This window comes from Hippocampus comes, unplaced genomic scaffold (assembly GCF_001891065.2).
Source record: "Hippocampus comes isolate QL1 unplaced genomic scaffold, H_comes_QL1_v1.1 scaffold121, whole genome shotgun sequence".
Classification (NCBI taxonomy): domain Eukaryota; kingdom Metazoa; phylum Chordata; class Actinopteri; order Syngnathiformes; family Syngnathidae; genus Hippocampus; species Hippocampus comes.
This window is the reverse complement of record NW_017805986.1, coordinates 329,998-342,289: the sequence shown is the minus strand read 5'-3', so window position 1 is coordinate 342,289 and position 12,292 is coordinate 329,998. Positions and strand designations below refer to the sequence as shown.

General features: G+C 41.9%; 1 protein-coding gene across 1 annotated transcript in view; it reads left to right on the top strand.

Moving 5' to 3' along the window:
* The window catches only part of LOC109528789 (cGMP-dependent protein kinase 1-like), an 81,711-nt gene that overhangs the window by 26,546 nt on the left and 42,873 nt on the right, over positions 1-12,292 (top strand). The window contains 1 exon segment of the mRNA XM_019891754.1: positions 5,560-5,673. Within this exon segment, the coding sequence (XP_019747313.1) occupies positions 5,560-5,673 (114 nt within the window).

Genomic DNA, 12,292 nt, shown 5'->3' with positions numbered 1-12,292 from the left:
GGACACGAAACATATAAATACAAATGGCATTACAAAAAAAAAATAAATGAAAGACAAAAGTTAGGAAGACAATTGATTCAACCAAAAGGAACGCGAACCTCGTGGGCTCACATCCACAAGGGGCTAAATATCCTTAGACGTCTTGCTTGTCTCCTTCTTCCATCGTTTAGTCAGGAGTTAACTATGCTTTCGGTATGATCTGCGTTTCATAATGGCTGCGCAGAGCACACAGAGTAGTCGTCTGTTTGAGTGTACTTCAATGACGTCTTTTACGTTACAATTCCTGCTAATAATTACCACTAGATGGCATAGGAACACGAACAAGGAAACAACTCAATGGGGACTATAAAGAGACTGTAACATCATATATAAGGCGCATCGGATTATAAGGCGCACTGTCGGCTGTTTGTGGTGCGCCAAAAAATACGGTATTTCAAAACAAAAGTATCGGGGCTACAAAAGCGGCACCCGTGTGCCACGAAAAGGCCCGATTACTCCATTCCTCTCTGGGAGAGTATGGAGTCAATTTGTTGACCATTTCAACACAAAACCTGAGCTTGTAGCGTCTTACGTGATTAAATCTGCCGACAAATCGGCCGGAACGCGCCAAATCAATCCCCTCTGTTGAAAACGACGGCGTTTTATAAAGCAGCCGTTCACTCCGGCAAGACCGCGTGAACATCCTCGCCTTGACCTCGTCCTGCCCTGCAGCCAAGTGCATCAGTGCCGCTAAGCGAGCATGTTCGCATGCAGGGCAGTAAAGCCAATAGGTTGAAAAGCTGCACAGCAGCAGGCTGGGCTCATGTTTCTTTTGTCCCCGCGGTCATGTCTTTTAGAGCCCTATTAAACTAATCTTGATGCTTAAACTCCCAGATCTTGGGAAGGACATCAATCATTTTTCCTTCCAGACAAAACACAACAATGCTCTCACGCCATCCATCATTTCACTTGACAGACCGAAACCCTGATGGAAGACGAATCATTGAAACGTTTGGATTCGTTTGCCCTCTGCTGTGTTATGAGAGGATGTATTATTATTATTATTATTATTTTTTTTTTTTTGCGTGTTTCTGGAAACATTCAAATGTTGTGATGGTGAGTTTGATTCCGAAAATCCTGATCCGAAGCATTTGGAAATCTGGATTTGGATGGAATTTGGGATGTAGCTTGTGAATGTTTTTAATCATCCAGGTTGTTGTAATCGATCGCAGTTGGTCTGTTTGGATTGATCTTCATACAGATTTTGATTTACAAACTTCAACATGTCAAGTCACGACAGACCAGTAATCCCCGTTCGTTTCGTTTATTCCATACGACGGAACCAATGACTGAGTGATCGAAAATGAGACAGGGCGTTTGGTGCGTAGCGTCGGTTATCCTCGAGAGCAAATGCGAGACTTGCAGCAGCTGCCCAACCACTCGGCCTCATTTATCGCAGCGTTTGGATGTTCCGACAAGAGCTTTTGTTTTATTTTCCTGCCCATTTCCATTAAGTTGAAGCGTGAAAGCTAATTTTCCAATTTCGATTCATCACCTGACCAAACACTTCTCCGTTCCCTTTGGGCACAAACAGCAGCGAGTCTCTCACATGCTTCTAGCTCAATCGATTCTCATAGGCTGACCTCCAAAATTTAAACCTCACAATGGGTTTTCTTGATATTTTCTGCGAAATGGCGTCGGCCACTTGCTCACAAGGGGGGAGGACGCATGAATGCTTTCAGTATCTCCTGAAAGAAACGGTGTGTGACGTCATCAAACGAACGTTTGACTCCAACATGTTGAGAAGGGAGCCCAAGGCAGATTACGAACCATCGCTTCCATAATTGTGGATCTGAGTGTGTAGCAAATGTGTCACCAACAGTTTTGCAACGCTTACCTTGAAAAATTAGCCGAGTTACTTGACCGATGACTGGATTTTAAAAGTAACCTAATGACAGATTCCTTGATTTAAAAAGTAACTTCTCTTACTGATTACTGGATTTTAAAAGTAACTTAGTTACTTTACTGATTACCCGATTTAAAAAGTAACTTATTTTACTGATTACTTGACTTTAAAAGTAACCTAATCACTTCACTGATTGTTTGATTTTAAAAGTAACTTAATTAATTTACTGATTATTTTAAAACAAAGTTACTTAACTGATTACCTGATTTTAAAAGTAACTACGCTGGATTATTGATTACCTGATATATATTTTTTGAAAGTAAATAAGTGCGTTAAAAGTTTCTTAATTTGTTACTTTCGGTCGGCGCTGACAACCTCACGTAACATAAAAATGACAATTGGTTGTTTTTTGTTTTTTTTTTGCCAATACTCTATTGGAAGTGCATTTCTAACAGTCACGTTTAAGGATACATTTAACAAATAAAATAAAATAGACAGCCTTTCTCGACTTCACTGAACATAAATCAAAACATTTTTAATGTATATAATATAAAATAAAGGCAGTCTTTTTTGACTTGACATATTTAGTTGCTCATACCGTCATGATAAAAATTAACTTTGATTATGAACATTGTTTAAAAAAAAAAACAGAAAGAAAAAAACATCAGTGACCTTTAGTCACAGTTCTGCTTAAAAAAAACAAGAAAAATCAGAAAGCAATTGTTTGCAGCAGAAGAATTTGTGAACTCTTTTAAAAAAAAAAAACAGAAAGAAAAAAACATCAGTGACCTTTAGTCACAGTTCTGCTTAAAAAAAAAAAAAGAAAAATCAGAAATCAATTGTTTGCAGCAGAAGAATTTGTGAACTCCGTTTTGTCACAAAGCAACGCATTCAAGTTTTGGAATAGTACTTTTCATCAGACTACTATATTAGATATAGTAACGCGTGACATAACGCGTCACGCGTTATTAGCTGCATCATTGGTCACCATAAACCCCCAAAAAAACCCAAATTCTTGCTGCCTGGCATTTGGCTTTACGTGACTGTAACGAAGATATATTGGGTTGCGCGTTGTGTTGATGGTTTTCTATTGACACTCCTTCAGTGAATAGTCAAGCTCATATAAGATTAACAAGAGCAGCATTGAAAGGTTTTTATAGCGTATAAACTTGTTGCTACATGAGCGGATTTATTTTATTTTTTTCCTTTCCTTGACTTGGACACGAAATAGAAGGTAAATGAGTGCAAACAAAACTCGACCAAAATATGTTTACACATTCAAAGAGGTGACGACTGCCTCTCCGCACTGCACCATGGAAGGACGCACACGCAGATGTGGAAAATGTCACCCCTCCCCCCCACTTTAGTTGTTCTAAGAAGAACAAGCAATCAAAACTCTTTCCCCACACAGCTTTCCAAAAAATGTTTTCTTCGAGTTTGCTCTTTGTGAATCATTGCGCTCGTTTTAAGTCCCCGCCGGTCCGCCGCGTTTCCACAAAAGTTTAAATGGAAGAGGAAATTTGTGTGTCTCAAGCGATTCTTCGCGAGGTTTCAGTGTGGAGGCTCGGCGGTAATTGGAGTATATTACTTTAATAAGCACTCGCTCGCCGATGACTGTCAAGAGATGAGGGGACCGAAGAAGAATACTCAGCGTTAACTTATGCTAATTGCTCAGACAAGTGTTAATTTTATGTTATCGTGGGCTTCTTGCATTTACTTACTCATTAACGTTCAAGTTGCGAAAGGCTAATTACCAATGGCGGTAATTGGCGTTGGGCTCCAAAATATACACTGCTGTGATCTTTGGACTCCAGTCATGTTTCCCAATGATATTGCGTACGAGTTGAAAGAAGAACTGGAATTGGACTCGGGACCTCATGCCGGTTGAAATAGTTCAGCCGTGTTCTCTCTTTGACATAGAAAGACGTTCCCTCGAGTGTTGAAGGTTGAAGAAAATTGAAAGGAGTAAACCCTCTCGTCAGCCTCTTTTAAAACGGCATCAATATCAAAGCCGGAAGAGAAAACAGCAGATTGATCCGCCTTTTGACTTTTCTTGAGAACCCTGCGAAGAAAAGAAGGACATTGAAGCAAGTGTGTGAGCGCTTTCACAGCATCGGGCAACCAGATAATGTGACGAATAAAATTCTTGCCGGACATAAACAATTACTGGGGCGAACAAGTGAGTGGCGAGTGTGAAATTTCACACTCATGTCCGGGCATTGTGGCATTATTTTTCTTCACGGGCATTGTCCTGGCTCTTGATTGTCCTTTCGAGGGCGGAATATTGGCTGGGAAAAAAATGCTTTCAGCTGATTGCTAAGAAACACAAAGATCCCACCATCAGGCTTCTTTTACAGAACCAAACAAATGTGAATAGCGAAAAAAAACAAACACAATTGGCACCAACCTAAGAATTTTGGGGGGAATTTATCTCTTTATTTATTATTAAAGTTTGAAAACGGAAATAATATGCCACAAACTTGGAACATGAAACTTCCCCATTTAGATTTAGGCATCAGCAACCTGGTTGTGTGTGTGTGTGTGTGTTTGTTTCAAGCTAGTGGCATCTTGCACGAGGCAGAAAAGTGATATTGATTTTTACATTTTATTATTATCCAAATCCGATACAACCTGTAGCGCAACGAGGGGACTTTGACTCATTTTTGATGCATGACCATATTACGTCCTTGAATTATGTTCTCTGTCGGTGTTCATTAAACATGCATTGAAATGTAGGCTCGACTGCCCAACACAGCGGCTCGGTTTTTACACAAAGAACACGCGCGTTAATCCCAGAAGTTCTCACCGTGACGTCACTTTTGAGATCGAATACAAAAAGGTATTCATTCAACAATGCGGCGGTGCCTTGAGATACGAGCGACCGGCCCGACTTAGCCGTTGATTTGACTTGCTAGCAAACATTTGAGATGCTCTATGTTAGCGGTGAAGTCAAGTCAGCTCACTTCACAACAAGTTTACCGTCAAGCTAAACATAAAAAAAGGGAATTACGCATTGTGTGCTTAAAACAACCAAGGAAATTTGCCTTAAAACCTGCTAGCTTAATGTAATGCTAACGTTTTAAGGACCGAATCTGCCGTATCAAGGCACCACGACATGTGTATCGCTGTGCTTTTATTCGAAACACCTTTCAGCCTGTTGTACTGCAGTTCTACTCGACTGCGAACTGCAACGAGTATAATATACTGCTAAATGATTACCTCTGCGACAGTGTCAGTCAACCACTATGGAGCAGTTTGGTGTCTGTCTCGTTGGTATTGCCGCCAGCTTTTTTTGACTTCGTAGGAGCTTAGCGGCGGCAGCCCACACTGGAAGTCCCACACCACAAAATAATCTTCTTTTTTCTAGTTCAGTGAGCCAAGAGCCTTCTGGCTGGATGCCCTCGAAAATGAAATACCAACTACACACACACACACACACACACACACACACACACACGCACACACACACACACACACACACACACACACACACACAGCATGCGCGTTCCCTCACACACATGCCCACAGTCGGTTCCATTGGTCAGACTTTGCCGCTCATTTTTTTTTTTTATTTTATTTTTTTTTAGTTCAGCACACCTGGACTGAAATGTGCAATTCAAAACAGCAGTGTGCTTCACGGCCGCTTCTCTCTGTGCGCTCTCATGTTTTTGCAGATGGGAAGGTGGAGGTGACAAAGGAGAGTCTGAAGCTGTGTACCATGGGGCCCGGGAAGGTGTTTGGGGAGCTGGCCATTCTTTACAACTGCACCAGGACTGCCACTGTCAAAAGTGAGTCTGGAATGTTTAAAAAAAAAAAAGCAAAAAAAAACCCCACAGCATCCATTGTGCTCTTGATGTACAATTATGTCCTTGTAGTTTGACATCTAACATAAAAAGCAATGAGGAGGCAGACAATAGCGCTCAACAAATCCACTAAAGTCCATAACAGACGCTTTGAACATATTTTTTGAACTACAGGTACCTTTAGTAGATCAAAGCCGTATTCACACTGCAAGGTTCAAGTGATACAATTCCGGCGATTTTCTCTCCATCGGCACAGTTGGGATGTGAGTCCTGGCAAACAAAAAACCCCACATGTAATGGTTATCTTCAACTCAACTCAACTCAACTCAACTGTATTTATAGAGCACTTTCAGACAGCCATCGCTGCATACGAAGTGCTTTACATGGAGCAACTAACACATACAACAGTAAAGCAACAAATCGGTAACAAAGACGGTAGAAAGCACCGAACACCAAAACCAAGAACAAATCTGAGTCATGCTGAGTCAAATGCCAAAGAATACAAGTGAGTTTTGAGGCGGGTTTTAAAGATGGGCAGCGAGGAGGCTTGCCGAATGTTCAGTGGGAGGTCATTTGCTCCCTCTTACGAGTACCAGTCAAGAGGCGAGCAGCGGCATTCTGGACCAGCTGGAGGCGCTAAATGGAGGATTGGCTCATTCCAAAGTAAAGGGCATTGCAGTAATCAAGCCGGGATCAGGCCTCTTCCAAATGGGTAAAAAAAAAAAAAAAAAAAATCTGAGATATAGATAAGGATACGGGCATGTATTGGCCCCGCAGGGTTAATCCAGCCAATGTCGTGCATTTGTCGCAAGGAAGGGAGTTAATCAGCCGCACTTCCATCCACCCTGTCGGCCAATGATAACATTTGCATGTGTCACTCACTCCCACTGAGCTATTTGAATGGCAAATTAGGAGCTTACTGTGCTGAGCCCCTGGACAGAGAAGAGATGAAAGCAACAGGGAGTCGGAGAGATGAACCGAGTCAAAAAAAAAAAAAAGTGCAAGAGTATAAGGACAAGAGTATATACTGTAGGTTACTCGAGGTACTGATGGTCTAGTGCAGGAAGATGTAACTGCTCTCTTGCACCTCCACATTCTGAGTGGCCATATTTCATTTTTTAAAAATTGCTTACCATCAATAAATAAATAAATGAATAAATCCGGTTAATGAAAATTGGCTGACGCTCCTTGCTAAGCTTCCCTTTGACGACCATTCACGTCAATGGCGCTCAATGAACTAATGTGTTAGATGTTAGTACATTTTTAAATGTATATTTTAGTGTCACTTTCACCCACCACTAGTGGTACTGGTACCACACTTTTAGAATCACGACTCCAAATTGTCCAAAGGTGTAAATGTGGTTGTGAATGTTTGTCATTATTAGCTTTGCGATTGGCTGGCAACCAATCTAGGGTGTACCCAAAATCAGCCGCGATAGCTTCCCGCTCCCCCGCTACCCTAATGAGGACAAAAGCGGGAGAAAAGGGATGTCTGGATTTTTTTTTTGGGGGGGGCATTGTTGGCTCGGATGTGATGACATCTCTGATCCACAAGTTTTTCCAATTCTTTTTTTTTTTTTTTTGTATTTGTGTGAGACTCCCTTTTGGAAGCAACCCCCCCTTGCTCTAGCCGGTTCCAGCGCCCCCATCATGCAGGATGGCGAGAAGGTGGTCCGACAGACGCGCCGTTTGAATATTTAGCGAAGGGAATGCGGAGTGAGCACAGATGGCCGAGAACAAGTGTGTTATAAGAGTGTGTCAGGATGAGGAATACGTGTTTATGGGAAGCAGGAAACAAGGTGGGGGGAAATGGCTGGAAATGCGCTCCTGGACTTCGGGATAATAAATCCAGCCGGGGTGATATAAGGTTCGACGGCTTCGGCCAAACACCCAGAATAGACTGGATGACGACACTTTCACCGGTGTGTAATTGCTGCGCTGCCGTGGACGGACAGCGTAATGCCTTGGCACCTTAATAAATCAATGCCGGCCGCGTGTGTGGGAATGACTTTATAATTGGAACCTGTGGGATCCGATCGCACCAAAACCAGGGATTTCTTTCCACTTAGATCATCATTATTAATCAAATCCTTCCTTCGCCCTCCTGGATGAATATTTTAAGTCGACAAACGAAAATAGATCATGTTTATCCTTCCCTTTGGTCATGTGGAAGACTGTTTTGATGGGATTGTATAAGGTACTCTAAACGGACTGGATTTACAAAGCCATTTATAGTTATTGTAGCGATTGCCTTTCCTTCGCCATTATTGGACTCTCGGTTGAGCAACTTTTATGGTCCGTAGACAAGATCATAAATAAGCGGAGGATGCCCGGTGGGATACGTAAGTTGATGGCCACAGATCTTAAATATGGTTGAGCTTAGCGTAGCTTCGCGCCCGTTCGATTGCAAAGTATTTTCATGGTGCGCGCTGAATTGGATCTATTAAGTACACACGGAGTTAGTCGAGTTTGTCATTTTTTTTTTTTTTCATATTTCAAGCATGTAACCTCGTCGCGGTCACTGAAAGCAATGAAGCCACCTGTTTAGTAAATTGGAGTCTTTTCAAGAAATTGCGCAATGTGGTCCGGTTGTCCTCTCCATGCAACACAGATGAGAAGCACTTCTCAGAAATGGCGCTTGTGCGACAGAGTATGAATACAGAGTATGAATACAGTGGATGAATTGACGGCACCTCTCGTAGCGTACTCCCCGGGCACCGTTGCTTTGCCTTTCCCTTTCCGCGGAAAAACACAACTCAAACTACTTTGTCCCTTTACTGGAAATCGATGCGTGGCCTCCGCGAAAATATGAATAAATGCATGAGGGGCGGTCGGGTGGGGGTTGGGTGCTTCCTGAGGCCAAAGAGGTGTGATGGCGTCCACTTGATGCGAGCTCCTTGCTGACTGACCCCTTTCAAATGCCTCGATCCAACGCGCTGACCAGCCAAGCTGACGCGACCGCTCCTTCTGCGCTCCCGCTGCTATGGCAACAGGGGCCCATATGGAGGTTGGGGGTGGGGGGGGGTAGTGAGCGTCCGACTCTTCCCATTGCACTTCTCACAGGGGGACACGGTGCCTTTCCTTTTAGTCCCTGTGAGGGTTCCGATCGATGGGTCACTCAGGATCTCGGATGGAAGGGGCGAGGGGGCTGCTGTGTTAATACGGGAAAGTACAAAGTAATTCATTTTGATCATTCGAGTGGGGAATGAAAATTATGTTTGGGTTTCTGGCAGGGTGGATGGGGTGTGTGTGTGTGTGTGGGGGGGGGGGGCATGCCATTGCCCAGTAAAGCGCTTTAATTGGATCTTTGGTTCCATTTTAATTCCCGCATATGAGCATCGTTGCATCCGAAGACAATGAAGAGGTGATATGAATCGTTTCTATTAAAATGTGAAAATTGACTGAGGAATGCGAGAGAGGTTTCACGGAAAACAATTTTGCATTAAAACGTGAACGAAGCTTTTTTTAATTATTTTTTTTTTCTTGTGTGAAAATAAATTATATGGCAGCACGGTGATTGACTGGTTAGCGCGTCTGCCTCTGAGGTTGGGGTCGAAAATCATGTCATCGGGCGTTTACAAGTCCTCCTCGTGCTTTTGGGTGTTTTCTACAGTTACTCGGGCCCACATTCCAAAATCATGCAAAGAGTAACATTGCATGAAAGTGTAGCCAGCAAGGATTTATGGCATAGACAAGGAAAAAAAACAACAACCAGGGTTCTACCTTTGGCCACGGTATGTTAAGGGGTGCTGGTTAAAGTAAGCCATTTTCAACTAAAAAGGGAAAAAATGTGGAGGAAGAAGCAGCAGCCAATAGATGGCAGCTTACTCACTTTCTAGTTGAGGAGATTTTTTTCTTTCCAACTCATCGTAGCGTTTTTCATTTGTTGGACATTTCGGAGTAGTGCAAGGAGTAATAATTCGATTTGGATTCAGTCATTTGTTACTTTCAACATGAGTAACAAATTGTGATTTGGAATGCGAGCCAAAGCTCGGAGTCCAGAAATCCGCATTTGAATCTCCTTTGGATCGTCTGAGTGGATTTTGCATTGGATTTGAAGCTTGTAAAATGTCTGCAATGTAGACCTGAGCAGGAGGATGAATGTTTGCATGCCCCCAGTCGAGGTTTTACAACGATGATAAGCACTACAGAAAAGAAAAGACCCAGATGGAAAGCAAATCTACTGGAAAAAAAAAACAAAACAAAAACTCGCTGCTCAGCTCATCGGTTTTGAAATGTCACAACGGTGACATACAAGCTGTTAGCCTGTCTTAAAACACAGATAAAAACCTTATTATTTTTGAGGTTTTACAACGATGATAAGCACTACAGAAAAGAGAAGACCCAGATGGAAAGCAAATCTACTGGATGAATTTCTGCCAGATAAAAAAAACAAAACAAAAACTCGCCACTCAGCTCATCAGTTTTGAAATGTCACAACGGTGACATACAAGCTGTTAGCCTGTCTTAAAACACAGATAAAAAAACTTTTATTTATTTATTTATTTTTTATCAGAGGTAAGAAATTCAAACACATTTATCATCGTGTCTCTTCTCGCTTCGGGGCTTCATTTCAAAACAAGGCAACAATGGGGAGGGGAAAAAAAAATAAGAAGTTATTATTCACCCCCCTCGGACCATGATGAACATCATCGCGTTTGTACTCCGCCATCAGTCACCGTCAACGCCGTGCCTACAGGCTGTTCACATTAATCACTTCCAACAAATGTATGCGCAGCACGACATGGATAACTTTTAACACTCGTGTGTCCAATCAGTTGTTTCGACACAAACAGTACAATAAAAAAAAAAAAAAAGTTTCAGTGTGTTTCATGTTTCCACTCAGGCTTTGTATTGGCTCATTTACACTGATCACTTGATCTCATAAGAATGTATTGTAAAGGATTAGACGCTGCCTCGGGAAGGATACGGGGGGGTTGGAGGGGGATTATCCGGAGTCTTACAATTTCTCCCATTTGAATGATGATTTAGAAAAATCACGAGAGCCTGTCGACAAACGGCAGCTGCGACGATGGAGCGTGCCTGTTGCCATAGCAGCAGTTTTATCAGAACCGGCCCATCGTTTTCTTGCAAAGAAGAAAAGAAAAAGTATTTTGCAGCCTTTGTCTGTGTCTTACAATCGAGGATCTGATTGGTCAACAATGGACATGAAAGATAAAGTGTCGCCGGTTACCGAGATGAGGATTTCGCAGGTGCTTGTTCTTTTTCGAAAAATTTGTATGTTCGATGTCTGTCAGCTTCGCTTCCACTGAATGGAAGGTTCAAACAAAGTAACATCGCAAAAACAAAACCAAACAAAACAAAAAAAGCAAAGCACATGATTATTTGTTGACTAAAATGTCAAATTATAGTTATTTACCATCAGCCCCTAATGTAAAATGCCCCATTCCTGTTCTCAATGATTTTAAAAAATCCAAACAAACATGAAAAATGGAAAGAGCCCACATTGCAGAAGTTAATGCTGCCGGTTGGTGTGTTCTCGTTTTTTTTAACGAGAAGTGGCCAAATAAATGTGTATATAATCTTTCAAAGGGCAGTTAATCACTGGATTTTTATCGGGCCCACGTGCGAATGAGTCATGCCGCTTTTATCTTTGCAACCAATCACTTTGCAGGAAATTGATCAAAAAGATTGATGACTACTGCAATGGATTGTGACTTTTTATAATTTTTTTAAACACGCATGTTAAAGTATGCATACTCATCCACGTTAAGATACAAAGAGGAAAAACTAGCCAACAATAAAATATGCCATGAATCAAAATTAATCCATATTAAATCACTGATTAAAATTTCAAAATCACGTATTAAATCATTTTCAAAATAGGCAAATAGTAAACATAAATCCAAGTTTTATCTGCAATTACAACATCATATTGTAATGAATCCTGCAAACTGTTATCATTTTACTGCACTGTTAATATCAGACAATCTAACTTACGTATCCAGTGCGCGATTCCAACTAGAGTTTGATATCTGAATCTATCTGTCAGCAAACATCACAAATTACATATGCACATTTTATGTCTTAACTATAATTGACCTTTCCTCTCTCCTGTGTTCCCATTAATTAACATTTACAAGCCCGGCTGATGTCGACTTAGGTCTCCAGCCGAAAGATGCTCCTAATGAATGTGCAGAAACATATTCATTTGCCACAGATGGCAGCGGCTTCAAGCCGTGACGGAATCCGTCCTTTAAGATGAAAAGTTATACGTCCACCAGGCCGCGTAATGGCGGGACAGCTCCCACACGCGTCGCTGGACTCATGAATATCCAAACAGCTGGCGTGGCTCTGCCTGAAAATGTTTGCACCCCGTGGAGAATGTTAGAAGCCTCTATAAACATCCTGAAGTACACGCAGGCAAGCAGACCCCCAACCTCAACTGACTGCCACGACTAAATCACTAAATAAAGTTGAGGAAGAACTTTTGAGTCTGATTCATTCAGACATCAATCATGAGTTTCTGTTACGCACAGGAAGGAATAAATGACTACTTTTTTTTTTCAGGACTCACCCTTTGTTCTTTTAAAAGTAAAGGTTATTGGAGACTATTAGATTAAAGCTACACCCCCCCCCCACA